The 17,517-nt window shown below is 32.9% G+C and overlaps 1 protein-coding gene across 1 annotated transcript; it reads left to right on the top strand.

Moving 5' to 3' along the window:
- Nucleotides 1-9,761: 9,761 nt before the first annotated feature.
- LOC131638531 (putative UDP-rhamnose:rhamnosyltransferase 1) lies at nt 9,762-11,340 on the top strand. Its single transcript, XM_058909090.1, has one exon. The coding sequence runs from the start codon at nt 9,772-9,774 to the stop codon at nt 11,083-11,085; it is 1,314 nt and encodes a 437-aa protein (XP_058765073.1). The 5' UTR covers nt 9,762-9,771; the 3' UTR covers nt 11,086-11,340.
- Nucleotides 11,341-17,517: the final 6,177 nt, after the last annotated feature.

Here is a 17,517-nt window from a genome sequence, read left to right as displayed (position 1 = left end):
AGATTGTTTCAGCCCATACAAAGATCTCTTTAACTCGCACACATAATCTTCCTTCCCCTTTTTGACATACCCTTCAGGTTGCCTCATCAGGATCGTTTCATCTAAATCACCATACAAGAACGCAGTCTTCACATCCATTTGTTCCAGTTCAAGATCAAACTGTGCCACCATGGCAAGCAACATTCGAATGGACCTATGCTTCACAACAGGAGAAAACACATCATTAAAGTCGACACCTTCTTTCTGAGTGAAACCCCTTGCAACTAACCTTGCCTTGTATCTTTTCGACGTCACTCCTTCAATAGCACGAGTTTGTTACTAGTTAAGGTGAAAAGATGTGTTGTGAAAAACGATATCAATAACAAAGTATAATAGGGAATTAGGGAAGAGAATAAGAACACAAGAATTGGTTATAACTGCTATTCTTTTACTTTCTCTTAAAACAAGATTACAAGCTTACAAGAATAACAAATAACCTCTCTCACCCTAAATTAGGATTTGCAGCTTAGCAATGATGAGAGACTAGTATGCTATTTATAATAAAACCTAACATACTAACTAATGGGCTTTTTCAGCAAGGCCCATTACACAAGCCAACTTAATAAACAAGCTAACTTAACAAATTAGGGTTTAAACACTAAAACCTAATTTAACATGCTAACAACCCTAGCATCTTCGACATCTGCATGCTAGACCCATCTTCGACTTCAGCATGCACACTTCGACATCAGCATGTAAACAATCCTTCGACTTCATGCTTAACTCTGTCGAACTGTCGAACCAAGAAGCTACCCTTCGATAATACTAGAGTTCGATCCAATATCTCACAAGATAAATTACATTAATGTTAAAGGAGTAGTTACGAACTGAGATGTCATAGCTACAACTCACACTTCCAATTTTTTATATATTAATATAAATTGAGAATTTATCGGACTTCTTTGTAACTACACATAAATTACTCTAGAATGTATTATTTTGAGTTCTTCTTAACTAACATGTTTACAGTAAATGCTTGTTACGTTTTACTTTCTTTGTGGTTTACTCTAAATGTAAAGAAATCTATCAGTGTTGCAACAGAAATATAAATGATTTATAACATGTTGTCAATGCTAAATTCTCTATTCTAGCTTGCACCCTGGGTTTGTGGATTAGCAAAACTTCTTTGTTTCAATGAATTCATCTGAACCACTAAAATCTGACATGTACTTTTTTGTGACCTTGGTTGATCAGATTTATTTGAAGTTGTTGATCGAAGAGCGAAGCTGGTTGCCAGTGATATAGCGGAAGAACAATCTGATTCCAAGTCTCCAGGTTTAGATTTTAGTTCTTTTAACTTTTTCTTTAGCTCCTTTGTATACTTAATCTGGAATTAGAATTGGGTTCACTACTGTAAAGCTGTGCAGCCAATATAATTGAAAAGTCAAACTTTTCTAGTGGAAACAACAGATGATTTGTATCTTTATAAAAAAGGTGATTTGTAAATTTTGTATGTTTCCTGTGTTCTAGATTTTGATTCTAATATTGAAAGTCCTCAAACCAGAGTAGTTCAAGAAATAAAGCATTAATACCTTTCTCAACAAAGGGAAAGTGTTTATTTTTACCAGACTCAAATTTATATAACAAGTATTTTAACTTTAAATTCTCATCTCATTATTTTTATTCTAAATTAGATAGAACAGGATTTGGTTGAATGGGAGATAATAGATTTCAATATGTTACATTCCACTTGATCCATTACTTTCAAACATACTTTCAAAATTTTAGTTTTAAAAACTAATAAGGTTTTCCTCAAATTAAGGTTGGAACAAACCAAGTTGGTCTGAATCGTGTGTATATGTGTGTGTGTGTGTGTGTATATATATATATATATATATATATATATATATATATATATATATATATATATATATATATATATATATATATATATATATATATATATATATATATATGACTAAGACCCTTTTAAAAAATTCAAAGAAGATTTGGATGAGAAAGGGGAGAAAAAGGAAAATACTTCGAGATTTTCCATTAATAAAAAAAGGTTCAAGCAAAAACTTAATATGAAATTTCTTATTTTTGTTATAATTGTTAAATAAAATAATTATAATGTTTTATCTTTTGAAATATTATAACAACTATTCCTTATTTTATGAGCTTCTTGTTGGAGCCATATTAAATGTTTGGTTATTTTATATATCTTGAATTGGTTTTTATTGTACAATACATTAGTAGTAGTGGTTATTTTGCCTAGCTAAATGATTGTACCTATGGGTTCAGCGCTTTTGGTTCGTGACGTGTGGTTACTACTTGGCGTTGTTTTGTTGTCGTTTCTTGTTTTTTAGGTGTTTTATTTAGAGAATATGACTTTTTGTTTTGAGATTTGGATTAAAGTACTCTTAAATGGAATGCATGCATCTACAAATTTGGCTATGCAAATGCCCTCTTTTTTTAAGTACACCAAATACTCTCTATTTATGATATGATATTTGTAAACAAGAGGATTTGGTTTAAAATGTTATTTGATATTGATGGTGTTAGAACAAGATTGAGAATCTATGTTCAGAATCTGGTTTTGATGATAACAAGCATATATTTTGTGAGTAACAATTTTGTTACTAATGACTTCATTGAGTGTGCAGATATTATACCATAAAGCCTTATACGACAGCATCAGAAGCTCTAGACAAAGATAAAAAATTCAACAAGACAAGCTTCAAGGATTTAAACAGAAATATCAATATACATGAAGAACAAGAAGATCACATGAATAGAAGATTAGAAGTTCTGATAGAGTAACGCAGTGACATACTAAATCTACAACAACAAAGGCACACACGGACAAGAAAAGAAAATACAACTTCAGCCTACAAAGTACAAAAGTTCAGAATCAGAAAAGCACAGCATCGGACAAGCACAGCATCAGAAAGAAGCTTAGACAAGCTTCAAGGAAGTAAAATCTAATATCAGATACATGAAGTGTAAAGTACAACAAAAAGATCACACGTGAAAATGATCAGAAGTTCTGATCTTATCAATTCAAAGGCTTGACATTACAAATAATAGTAAGCTTCCTCAAAAGCACGAGCTACATCAACTTTCTCAACAAAAGAAGTTTGTGAATCGGTTTTCAGAAGATTCGACAAACAGCATGAGTTGGTCCAATTAAATCACATGCAAGGAATCACAATACTCTATGCAAAGAAAAACATATGACATCTATTCTTGGTCTACATCTTGATAAAATAAAAGAAGACACGCTACCATAAAGAAACGGTTGCAACAATTAAATGGAACAACTCCCAAGGTTGATTGAAGAAGCAACCCATATACAGCGCGTTGGAAAGACAAGCTTAACCAAGGAGACACGCTTCCAACTGTCATCCTCACGCTAGAGATAAGATTCTTCCGCGAACAACACTTGTCATTACTGATTAAATTGAGACAAAGCAATTCAAAGCAATCTTCAACGGCTAGTTTCCAACGGTAACACATCAAGCTATATATATTCCAACTGTCATCCTCACGCTAGAGATAAGATTCTTCCGCGAACAACACTTGTCATTACTGATTAAATCGAGACAAAGCAATTCAAAGCAAACTTCAACGGCTAGTTTCCAACGGTAACACATCAAGCTATATATATATATATATATCAAACTTCAAACTAAAATGTGTGTCCATTGTACACCAAAAGTGTGTATTATACACCAAAAGTGCATCCAAGGTATGCATCCATAGTATGTATCCATAACACATCTACAGAAGTGCAACAAAAAGAGAGATCTTGAGAGAAAATCTGTAGAAGAGCAGCTGAGCATGAAAGCGTGAAAGAAAAATGTGAAACCATGCTTCAGAAGTTACACAAGAGGCAACACATACTTAGCATGTGATAATCTACTGTGTTGTTATACACTAGTTATAAGCCTATGTGAAGAAAACATAAAAAGAGTGAAAAGGAAATTTCTACTGTTAAGCAGTATCCTCCAATGGAGCCTTAAAAAATCCACTAATACTTGATCAGTTCACATATTGCTCACACTGAATGACTAGAGAAATTGAATACATCGAGTTGCTGCTCGATAGTGTTTCATGTTTGATTATGATCATTAAATGTTCTATCAGCTGTAACAAGCTGTATGATCAGTATTTCAGAAGAAGATAAAGATAACTTAAAGAAGCACTCAACACAGGGAGCTGATGCTCTTACTCTACTTACCACCAAGAAGCGAAGATCTCATCCAGAAGTTGAAGAAAAGAAGACTACAAGATTATTCATTATTTCTTGTAATTATTTGTAAAACACATAGAGTTGTTGCTCGTATTGTGTTATATCTTAGGAAACTTCTGATAGATTGTTTAGGCACCAAAAGTGACTTCTAGTCAGTGTGTCGTAAACATATGTATTGAGAATAGGAGACCATCTTCTTATCTAAGAAGTACACTTGTAATCTCCAGAAGATTGATGAACGTTATACCCTGATGGGATCACTGAACGATTCATCATTTATGGTTAGTCACAAGCAGTTGGCTTGTGCAGGGGTTAGTCACAGTTGTTGACTGTGTAGAAGCCAATGGATGTTATATATGTGGATCAGATCATTAAACATTCCATTACAGTTAGTCACGAGTAGATGGCTTGTGCAGGGTTACTAGATTGATGAACATTATATCTCGCTGAGATCACTGAACGGTTCAGTCATGTAGGGGTTAGTCACTCGCGGGTAGCTTGTGCAGGGTTAGTCACAACAGTTGGCTGTGCAGGATGTTAGTCATGATGGTTGATCATGCAGGTGTAATCAAATTTGGTTATAGTGGATTAAGTCCTCTGTTGAGAGGCAAATCACCTGAGGAGGGTGGACTGGAGGTAGCCTTACTCAGAAGGTGAACCAGTATAAAAATGAATGTGTCTTTTACTTTCTGTATATTTCATTTAACTCAGAACATTCACGCAGAATGTCTTCAAAACTGTATTGAGACAAGTCAGAAGTTCCGATGATATAAAGAAGTTAAATTGAATATCTCATTGGTTATGCAACTTCATTCCAATCATACTTCCGCACCATCTAAAGCATATCCAAAAGATGAGATACTAAAAGAAAGAAAAGAATTTTTAGAAAGGGAACTTTAATTTGATAAAGAACACAATTCAATCCCCCCTTTCTTGTGTTTTTCTCCACCTTCAGATGGATCATAATATGTATGCAATGAGTAACTTAAAGCGTTATTTGGTATTGAATTGAATATAGCTTTTTGATATTTGCACACCAATATGATAACGTTTTATAGAGAGTGTTATTAATGAAACATCCTATAATAGCACTTTTAAGAGAAAGCGCTATCAAACATGGGGCATATATTAGCGCTTTCTTTGAAAGTGCTATCAATTTTATCTGGCTTAAGCTTCGCATCCATGAACATACCTTCCATTAGGTCATCTAACATATCATGCATCATTAATCAATAAATCTAGCATGGGATCAAGGATCTTGAAAAGTTAGGGTTCTATTTATATGCTTGAAGATATTTCAACTAAAGCTGACTTGTATCAGGGTTTGACTCTCCTCAACTTGTAAGACTATATTTCCAATAATATTCATTAGGATTAGTGGAATTAATTAAGGTCCTTCATTTGAGGATTTATTTGAGGCTTTTGGATCAAGTGGTATCTCTTGGTGGCTATGCTTGTTAAGTGGTCGAGATTTGGTACATTAAACTTTCATCGATTCAAGATACTTCATCTGATCAACTGGTCAGGTTTTGGTCATTCATTTGAGTATGGAACCTCAAATCCTTGAAGCATAAGTCATCGTGTGAATTAGGGTCGAACGAGAGGATAGTTCAAAATCTAAAATTCTCTCTCCTCTTCCACTTACAAAACCCAAAAACCCTCTCCTTCTAACTTTACCTTTTCACTTCATATTTTTCACAAACCTCTCAACCTCCATTGAAGCCCACTACCTAAATTCTTCATTTCTCACCCAAATTTTAAAAAAAAAAAACAGCAAACTCACCACCATACTTTCAAATACGTAAACCCCATATCAAAAATCCAACTTCCAGTTTCTTCCCCAAACCCCAATTTCAGGTTTCAATACCAACCACCAAACTGAATATCATCAACACCATGCCTCATAGAGTTCAACATTTTGACCACCTGTGAATTGAATTCAAAGGCAAAAATTAGAAGAGGAGGTTCGAAGCATTAGCCACGCGGAACACCCATCTAACCAAGTATGCTGATGAGTCATGTCTTAGAACATTAGACCTTTATGATTATGTAAACTGGATGTTCGATAGAATGGGTTATAATCACTTCTTGACTCTACAACACCGTACCTACGAGCGACTCATGCTCGAGTTTCTCAGCTCCTTTGATTATAATTTTCTTAAACTGACATATCATGGTCCCGAGTGAGGGGGGACTTTGTTTAGGCTATTAAAAATAGGTGCTCTGTTATTGGCCAAGATGAAATAGGCGCTCTGTTATTGGCCAAGTAATCGGTGCTTGAATGATGCATTTTGTCTTTTTTTTAATGCTTTCTTGATCCTTTTTTCCTATACTTAATAACATAGTTAAAAAGTTCGTACAGGCGTTTTTATCATGTTTTCTTGGTAAACTGAGGATTTTTTTCATTGATTGCTTGCAAAATAAGGTAATGAGTGTATTCTGTGTATTTTTGGCACTTATCAAATATGTAATGATACAAGGCTTGACAGTTACTAGATTTACTAATTTTGTCATTGAAGTTAAAATTATTTCAAAAAAATTATTAATATTGAAAATATCATTTATATTTCAAGGATGTCTATGTTCCTTTCTCAATCATCGTGATCATTCAAGCTTGTATGAAGAAAATTTACAATTACAGCCTCTTTTGCGATGATCATTAATAAGTCTCTAGGACAATCATAAGAATATGTTAGTGTATGCTTGTCCAGAGAGATTTTGATCATGATCAACTATTAGTTTATGATAAGCCGAAACAAAGTTTAGCTCAACAACAAATGGTGTATTCAAATAAATGTTTGCACAATATTTGATAGGTAAAAAGATACTCCTTTCATTTTCTAAATTGTAGTTACATCTTCTTCGATTCTCATATGTAAACCTTTCGAAATTAAATTTTTAGTGCAAATTTAAATTTGTTATTTGTAGGATCATGGATTGTTCTCATAGCGTATCAAGATGTTGTTGCAGTTTCCTACACATTTTGATCATATATTCGTAGTTCGTATTTTAGATGTGACAATCAACTACAATTAAACTTATTTTGTATAACCAATTATACAGTTGTCAAAATACATTTGACCTAGTGTGACAATATATTGCTTTCATACAACTGTATTTCACGACAATTAGTTCAGGAAATTAGTTCAGGAAATAAATGAGTATTTACCTTTTTTGGTACGAATATCCAACTAGTTCAGGAATATTAATAGAGAGTATTAAAGATGGGCGCCACACATCTAATGAGTAATAAAGAGATTTTTTTTTTTTTCTATTCGCAACCGGTGTCAACCCACCACAGGTGGGCCACTAATCCGGCTCGTGCGGAGAAGCATACGCACTGGCCAAGCAAGGAAAATTATACCCCGTACCCCTACATTTATTCCAATACCCCTACAATTTTAAAAAAATCCCAATTTTGTCCTTATTAAATTTTTAATTTTTTTTTTTTTCAATTTTACTGAACCGGATATCCCAAGGGTGGGTGTTCCGGTTCCTTTTTTTTCAATTTTACTGAACCGGATATCCCAGGGGTGGGTGTTCCGGTTCTTTTTTTTTTTTGCAATCTCTCTCGACTAATCTCTCATCCTTTTGAACCCTCTCTGTGTTTTACTCCCTGCTAAAACAACAACAAGCTCATGAATCAAACATACAATCTCTCACCACTATTCTACTCTTTAAATTCCAGAAGCAAAGCTCACCGCACGGAACAATAGCAACAAAAGATTTACAAACAAACTCAAGCATATTCACTCGCAAATCAATTAACAATGTTTAAAACGTCAACGATTCAACAACGAACAATAATAAAGTGTAAACAACAATCACATCCATAGTGTGAAAATGAAGTATTGTTTTAAGGTGTATGTGATTTGTGAGGGATTGTTTTTTGGCAGAAATTTGAGAGTTTGTGCTTGGAGAGTGAGGTGGATGGAGGTTCGGTTGGAGATTTGCAGAGTAGTATTGTTTTAAGGTGTATGTTAAGCAAATGAAGGAGAGGCGGAAATTGAAGGACCTTATAAAAAAAAGAACCGGAACACCCAATTCTGGGATATCCGGTTTAGTAAAATGCAAAAAAAAAAAGAACCGGAACACCCACCCCTAGGATATCCGGTTCAGTAAAATTGAAAAAAAAAGGAACCGGAACACCCACCCCTAGGATATCCGGTTCAGTAAAATTGAAAAAAAAATAAAAAAGAAAAGTTAAAAATTTAATAAGGACAAAATTGAGATTTTTTTAAAATTGTAGGGGTATTAGAATAAATGTAGGGGTACGGGGTATAATTTTCCCAAGCAAGATTGTTTCGCTTGGGAATCGAACTCGGTATTCCCCAAGAGATTACTTTTTTTTGGTACCTATAATAATAAATGCGAGTAACAAATACTTAAGTAGTGCAAAACGTAACGAACAGTAGCGTAGTCAGAAATTTTATGGAGTTTATACAAAAATTTTACATCATATTTTCATTAATTTTACATTCTGTTTTTATTTATTTTCCCTTTGATTTTGTCTAAAATATTTATCTTAATTTTGTCTAAAAATTTTACACCACATTTTTATTAATTATGTCTTTAATTTTGTCTAAATATTAATAATTTTATTCCAGCTGTTGTCTAAAAATCACCTATTAGGTGGGGAGTATAAACCGAAATGAGGAGTTGAGTCCGGATGCGTTTCCTGGCTTGCTAGGCTATGGGTCTGTTTGGTAAAAATAGTGGTTGACTGATAATCTAACTGATAGCTTATAGCTTATGATTGATGGCTGATGACTGATGACTTATAACTTATATGGTTGAGACTGATAGCTTATAAGATAATTGAAGTGTTTGGTAAAATTAGCGGTTCAATTAACTTATAAATATAAAATGACATAATAATTATTTAATACATAATTATTTTATTTTAAGGGTTAAAAATAGATTTTAATTAAAATAATAAGGATAAAAAAAGAAGAAAAAATAATAAGCTATAAGACATAAGCTAAAACGCTATTTAAAATAGCGTCTGAAAAATAAGCTATAAACTAGTAAAATAAGCTATAAGCTCGTGATGAAATGACCGTTATCAAACGGGTCTAAATTATCATATGAGCTTATAAGACATATGACATAAGCTATAAGCTCGAAAATATACCTTACCAAACAGAGCCTATATATAGATCCGCCCATGTGTATGAGTTGAGATAAAAAGAATTTTTTTAAAGAGTTATGCCAATTAGTGTCTTCGGTGTACTGGTTAAGCATTTTAAATAAAAAAATATTTTAGATTTAATGCATTGATGATAAACAATATTTTTTAAAAAGTTAATTATTTATGTTTTTAATGCATTGAATACATATTTTAAATAAAAAAACTTATTTTTTTAATTTATGTTTACTTATATCTTTTAAATTTAGAAAGCAAGTGTCAAGAAGATTGCTTTCACAGAGACTTTTAATTTATATTTATTTGAAATAATTTATTGGAAATATCTGTCTATAAAAGTATGTTAAGTTCCACATACTAATTAATCATCGAGACATTATACATTACCACCATGGAAGATCAATCTAAGAAGTTTCTTCACATTGCTGTTTTTCCATGGCTTGCTTTTGGTCATATTAGTCCTTTTTTTGAACTTTCCAAACTCATTGCTCAAAAGGGTCACAAAATTTCATTCATTTCCACACCTAGAAACATCAAACGCCTCCCTCAACTTCCTCCTTCTTTACAACCTTTCATCAAATTTGTAGAACTCCCACTTCCATATATATATCAACTACCTGAAAATGCTGAAGCCACTATGGACATTCCACAACATATTGTTCCATATCTCAAGAAAGCATTTGATGGTCTTCAACAACCTTTGACAGAATTTTTGGAAACATCCACTCCTGATTGTATCATATATGATTTTGCACCTTATTGGTTACCACCAATATTATCAAAGCTTGGCGTCTTAAGCATCTATTTCTCGATTTTAAGTGCATTTGGTATGTCTTATGGAGTAGATTTCTTAGTTCGGGCTCGTGAGTCAGATGACAAGGACAAAATTATTACTACTGTTTACCTTGAACCAAATGAATCTGGCGTTTCCGACATGTTTAGAGTGAAAGAAACTCTTTTTGGTGCTGATTTTATTGCTATAAGAAGTTGCATGGAGATTGAAGGTAAGTCTGTAGAATCGATGGAAAACCAAAGCAAGAAAAAAGTGATACCAGTTGGATTATTGCCACCATATCTTGAATTCAGTGATGAGAAAAAGGATGAAAATTGGGATACAATCCTTAAGTGGTTGGATAAACAGGAAAAAAAGTCAGTGGTATATATTGCATTTGGAAGTGAAGTGACATTAAGTGATGAAGAATTTAGTGAAATAGCTAAAGGATTGGAATTATCTAGTTTTCCCTTTCTTTGGATTTTGAAGGACCAAGACAAACATGACCGGTTTGTTGAGAATGGTTCAAATAAGAATGGATTGATTTGGAATAATTGGGCACCACAGTTGAGAATCTTATCACATGAGTCAATTGGAGGATTCTTGACACATTGTGGTTGGAGTTCAGTGATTGAGAGTCTTCAAGTTGGGTGTCCACTTATTATGTTACCTTTCCATAACGAGCAAGGTTTAGTTGCTAGACTTATGGAAGAAAAAATGGTGGGGGTAAAGGTAGAGAGAAATGATGAGAAATTCAGTAGGGATTCAGTGGCTAAAGCATTGAGATTGGTGATGGTAGAGGAGGGAGGAAAGGGTTATAGAAGTAAAGCTGAAGAGATTAGCAAGATAGTTGGAGACATGGAGCTGCACCAAAAATATATAGATGACTTTGTAGATTATGTGGAACTGCACATCCCATCATCTAAGCATTAATGCTAAAGGTATTATAATTTCATCTTGTTTTCATTGAAGTCCATTTGAATTTGAAGATTTCTTTGCTCTTTCTTTCTGTATTGTAATGCTACCTATAATGCAAACTTGGTTTCTTTAGATTTATGCTATAGAATATCATGGAAACTAACTAGTATATAAGCTTATTACCATGTTTTCATTCCTCTTATGCTAGATTTCTTATTTTGATTTAGTGAATTGAATGTCATGACAAATAATTTTCTCACCTCAGCATATTTATTTGGAGTACAACAAGATTCTTTTTAAAAGTGACATCATTAATTGTAATGACGTGATTAATCATGTTAAATTTCTACTTGGGAAAGTGGGTATCCTAGTTACTCCATTTAGGGAAACTACCGGGTACCCCGATATCAATACGCGTATGTTATTCAATCAGTTCGGTGCGCACCGAAGTCATACCAATTTTGTTATTTTTAAATTAGTATACCAACTAATACACATCTGATATCACGTACCCAACTTTTTAAATATTTTTCGGAGGATATAATTTGGGTTTTTTTTACTGGGTAATAATTAAGTTATTTATTCTATTTATAAATAAAAAAGGTGAAAGAAAAATCAATCTATTGTATTGAAACTTCTTTCACACCCAAGTTCTTCATCTTCTGAAAGAAATTGGAGCACATATGAATGTATTCACTCTTTAAAAAGAAATAGACTCAATTCAAATAGGGTTGAGGAATTAGTTTTTGTTCATACAAATCTCCGTCTTCTCCCGGAGAAAGAGTAAGATCTATAATGAAGGAGCAACAAAAATGTGGGATATCGGTGGAGATAAATAAGATCTATATCTGAAGTTTTACTTTTCAATCCACTGTAACTTACAATACTGAAAACAGGAGAGCAACTAACAAACTCACATGCAAAGGACCAAAAAATTCAATAAAGTAAGAATATGAACTAAAGAACTGAGAGCTAATTGAATAGAAAAATTTCACTAAAAGTCTGAAGCATAGATAAAACTACGATTAGGAAACTAAATCCAACCAAATAAGCACTTAAGATAAAACGCAGAAAACACGAGGCACCTCTTTTGATAACATCTCTTTAGTACTCTTAGGGCGGAGTTCCAAATGCATCTCTCGAAGGAGATTCATTTCTTTTTTGGAGCTTAGCTCTCTCATCATCCATCTCAATTTTCATGTGTTTTTGGAGCTCTATTCTTTGTTTTTGGAGCTTTTTTTGTAATCTATCTTGATAATCATCATTTAGCTTTTGCACCAAGGCTTGAATGTCATCTTGTGTGACACCTTTTAAGGTGGAGTTTGAACTTTTTCCAAAGAACTTCTTTAAGCCCACACCCCTAGGAGCAGTCCGGATCCGACCGGGACGTTCACTTGACCCAAGCGCAGTAGTTAATATGTCTTCCCGTTCTTCAAATTGAATATCGCCTTGCGCACTCTTTTCCACTAAATCACCCTAAAATGTTAAAATACATACACATGATATGAAATGAATATTAAGTTATAAATGAAATTGAAATTTAGAAAGAACTTTTTAATACTTACAACCATGGAAGCTACTAAGTTTGTTGCCTCAGATGTAAAATCTCCAGATGGCCTCTGCCGAGCCATCAACCACACCTTATGTCGTTCTAGTTTTGGAGGATCATTCATTAAATTTTCATCACCATTGGCTTCTTCAATGATTTTTTTACTCCTCTCTTCCATTATCTTTTCCCTAAGCTTTTCATAACTACCCCGAGACAAAATATGAGGATGGAGATTCTTTGATGCATGAACCTTTCCTTTTTGCCTTTTCTCCTATTACAAATAAACCACATTAAATTAAGTGTCAACAACCAAATTAATTTAGATAACATAAAAAAATCTATAAATTTAACTAACTTGGAATTCTTTTGTTTTTCGATTTTGGACTAACAACTCCCAATCAGCTGGGTCGATGAACTTATACTTTTCAAATGGCGTTGTATTGCCATCCTTATCGCCTTCCCCAAATATATAAACATTAGATAGCAATGTCTTAAATTGCTTCATCCGTTCCCCCATATATACAAACCAATGCTTCTTAAATTTCTTATTATCTTCATCATCTTCATCATCGGGGGGGCAAGTGAACTTAGCCTACAAAGCATTAGAAGTGTTAGTAATTGAAACAATTATAGATAATAAATTATTAAGAATTAATTACAATTACATACCGTGATATCATTCCATATCGCTTTCTTCAAGTTTTCGGGTAGCTTTTTCCATTTCTCTTCATTTATACTAACCTTGCTACGTGCAACGAATGACAAATAACTCTTGAACTTCGCAGCATACTGACCAATAGGTTGGAAAGTATCCCGATCAAAATCAATCTCATATTTATCACCATCACGAAGTTTGGCAATGAAACGTAGCAATGATGTCACACCTTTAATCTTCTTTGTTTTTGGAGAAGAGCTAGATGGTTTAGCCACGATGCCTGTGTAGAGAGAAAAACATATTCGGTACAAATTCAAGAAAGAAAGAAAATGTCAAAATAATTACCATGATTTTATTTTACCAAAGATTGAAATGAATCAAAGCATTTGAATATAAAAACAAGTTTTTCAGAGCAATAAATGAATAAAAACAAGCTCTTATATGGTTTTGGGTATCTGTGGACTCAATAATGACATATAGTTACAGTTTCTGATTGTAATATTTCTAGAAAAGAGGACCTGTCTCATAAAATCATTAACTTGGGGCCAATTTAATTAGGCATTAAACAAACACCAACTACCACCTCATCACTCTTTTTGTACTTCCATTTAAGACTGACTCTCACATTCAAATCGTTACAGAAACTTATCTAAGGTTAGGTAACCCTTATTGTCATGAGATGAGATGGTTCATTAAAAACTATCAACAATAAATTATGAGTGAAGATTAAGTTACTTCTGCTCTGTCTGATTCATAATATTAGGTTCTTATATGTAACTAAAGCATTCCTATATGTAAAACCTTATGAATCACTCAATTTTCTTTAGCTATTATTATTTCCCAATGATTTGCCCATAACTCTGCTTGGAATACAGTACAGCAACTCAGTTTAACAACAACAACAAAAAAGTACAAGGAAATTAAATACATATATATGTTAAATAGCACAAAGATCTTTGTATGGCCTGTCATACCTTTAGTCTTCTTTGTTTTTGGAGAAGAGCTAGATGGTTTAACCATAATGCCTGTTTAGATAGAAAAACAGGGCATTGAACAATATTATTAAACATTGGTATATCTTCAACAAACCTGAACAATATTATTGAACATTGGTATATTGTAGTGCATTTAGATAGTTTAATTTGAAATAAAAAGAAAGGATCTATGTTGTCCAACTCAAAGGAAAATTTTGAAAGAATATAGGTTTACTAAGGATCAATTTCCACACATAGCATAGTGTCGCCTCGGTTTTTTTGTGGGATGCGAACTGACTCTTCTTTTATTTTTTGAGTTGTGAAAATCAGAGAGTCTCCACCGACTTTTATTTTATCCAATTAAGGAAAGGTTTATAAAAGAAACATAAAAAGACCTTAAAGAGATTTTGGGTTCGAAGGGTAGGTTATACAAAGGGAAGGTGTTAGCACCCTTTGTATCCATGGTTATCCATGGGCTCTTAATTGCTTAGCTCACTTGTTTGAATCGTTTGTTTTGCTTGAAATGCTTGTATGTGGTTTTAAACATTTTGTAAAGAATTAACTTTGTAATGATCCTTGTGCGGATGTATACAAAGTGTTTATCTTTCGAAAGATGTTTTGATGGTTTGAAAAAAAGATTTTTAACTTTGTAATGATCCTTGTTTGGATATATACGAAGTGTAGTCTTTTGAAAGTTTGTTTTGGAAAAAACAGTGATGTGTAAAAGCTTTTGTTGTTTTTGATTGAGCAAGCAATTAGGAGGTATACCCTAAGTTTATAAGGTTCTTTTCTATTCTTTTAGAAAAAATTTCCTTGACTGGATACAGACAGAAATTTGTATTTGAAAAAGTAAGATTGATTTTGAAAAGAATAACAGAGGGATTACCCTAAGAGGTGCAAGTGTGATTGTGTTTTGTTTTCAAATATGTTATCTTTTAGATTAGTGATCTAGCGCTTCAGTTATTATTCTCGACATGCACGCAATTTTATATATACAGGAATTTAAAGTGCGGGAATGTAAAATGCGTAAAGTAAATCTACGCTATTACATCGATTGTGCGAGAAATGTAAAATACGCTATTTACATGAATTTGACAACCTATACACTTATCTATAAATTTTAAATTGCAATAAGATAAAGGGAAAATATTTTTGGAGTTTTTTGGATTGGTTGATTTAATTAAAATTAAGGCATAATTAATTTAATTAAAAGGTCAAGAATTAGAAATAAAATTTAAACCTAAAAAATTAAGTCTAAAAAATGTTCAAATTGTTTGTTAATTAATTTTAAAATAAAATTAATTTTTTTGTGATTTTTGAAATTGTTTTTTGAGATTATTAAATTAATTAACATATAATTATACAAATAATTATACACATAAATTAAACTTAAAGAGAAAAACATCCTAATTATGTACAAAATTAGTTCATAATATATAAACTTAATTTAATAAAAAGAATATATTTTTTTCTGATTTTTGATAGGTTAGAAATAATTAAAAGGGAAATATATGAATATATATATTGATTAATTTAACAAATATTTTAATTATTAAGAAAAATAAAATATTTTTGTGTCAAAAATTAATACAATATTTTATCAACCTAATAATATTTTTTGCATAATTATTTTTGATTTTTAAAACTATTTTAAATTAATTTTACAAAGAAAATCAAATAAAATAGAAAATATTTAATTTGTGATCATGTGTGGTTGATCTATGAAAGAGCAGGGTGTGGTTGCATGTTTTGAAGCGTTGGATGTGTTTTCAGATCGATCATGTGGCTCAGATGTTGAGGATGCGTGGAAAGATGATGGAAAGCGCACATGGGATCTGGCTGGGGCTAACACGCGCGTTTTTTCAAACGGGCGAATGAGAAGACGCCACGTCTTCGTCTCCTACCTCCGGCCAAACCTGTAAATATTAGCTACGGTTTTGCTATGGATTTCTCCTAGCTATTCCGTAGCTAATCATCCCCGATCTCCAAACCTGCAAGGAACAAGGTGAAAAAAACAAACTCATAGCCCAGATCAAACAAGTAGGTCATCCTGAGCTCGAATATGTTCTTGTTCATGTCTAATTTTGGCTCAAACGTAAAACCCCATCCTTGGAGCTTTCAAACCCTATCCTTTGGCTCTGAATTCGTGTCTTTGATGTTGGCAAGCTCATGTATTTATAGGCAAGGATTTGAGTGCTGAGAAATTAAGCAACCAAGCCTATACTTGAGTGTTTTGAAACTTTGAATTTTTTATGAATAAAAGCTTTGAAAATCTTTGCCATGGCTTCAATTTTCTTCACCCCTCTTGCCATAGGTCTTCTGTACCTCTCTGCTCCATCATTTGAATCAACCTTGGCAACTCATACTATAGACAAAGCATTGGATAATTATCTTGGACAATTTCTTTTTTAATTTAACTTTAAATGAAGTAAAATTAAATCAAAAAAGAAATAAAAATGTCATGGGCCTAAGATTGGTCGTGGATGGCCTTAAACATCCTTAGGAACATGTTTGGATCACAAATGCTTGGGCCCTTTTGGAAAAAAAAACAAATTTGATCAATGTTGGTTTCATGCATTTTCCCAAAAAATGACCAACTTCAACAAGGCATAACTCCCTCAATTTTGATCACAGGAAGGAGTTCTTGTACTTTTTAGAAACCTCAAGATGTCATCTACAAGCTACTTTGGAAGCTTTTTTGCATTTGTAGAAGTTATCTTGATGTTATAGGCTTTGACAAAAAATTGCTTTTTGTTGACTTTGAAAATGACCTGTAATGTCTTGGCTCATATTTCCCAAATGGTAAATCCAATGACCATGGGACCAATTCATTTGAACGATAATTGAATTACCTTCAAAATGAGCTTTGGTTGGAATTTTTTAGATGAACGAGGAGAGAGTTATGGCCGGTCAAAGTTCAGTTGACTTTTTAGGAGAAAACCCTAATTTTGAAACTTAGAGTTTTGTCGATTTCTGAACTTTTCTTGATGATTTATGATCAAACATTGATCAAATGATGAATCTTTTGACAAAATGTGGATGTTGACAAAAAATTTCATTTTTGACTGTCTGTTGACTTTTCGGTCAAACTGGTCGTCTGTTGACTGTTTGAGCTGTTGACTGTGCGTCCGAGCGAATTGAAGTTTGAAAATTTGTATGGTGGTACTTTGAGACATATGGAGATCCATGAAATCCATTTGAGGTCTCAAAAACTCGTTCTCCTGAAAAAAAGCAAAAACCCTAGTTAAGGACTGTTTGTGTAGGAGACA

Source organism: Vicia villosa, unplaced genomic scaffold, assembly GCF_029867415.1.
Source record: "Vicia villosa cultivar HV-30 ecotype Madison, WI unplaced genomic scaffold, Vvil1.0 ctg.002326F_1_1, whole genome shotgun sequence".
Lineage (NCBI taxonomy): Eukaryota > Viridiplantae > Streptophyta > Magnoliopsida > Fabales > Fabaceae > Vicia > Vicia villosa.
The sequence above is the reverse complement of the archived record's forward strand: the minus strand, read 5'-3'. Positions and strand labels throughout refer to the sequence as shown.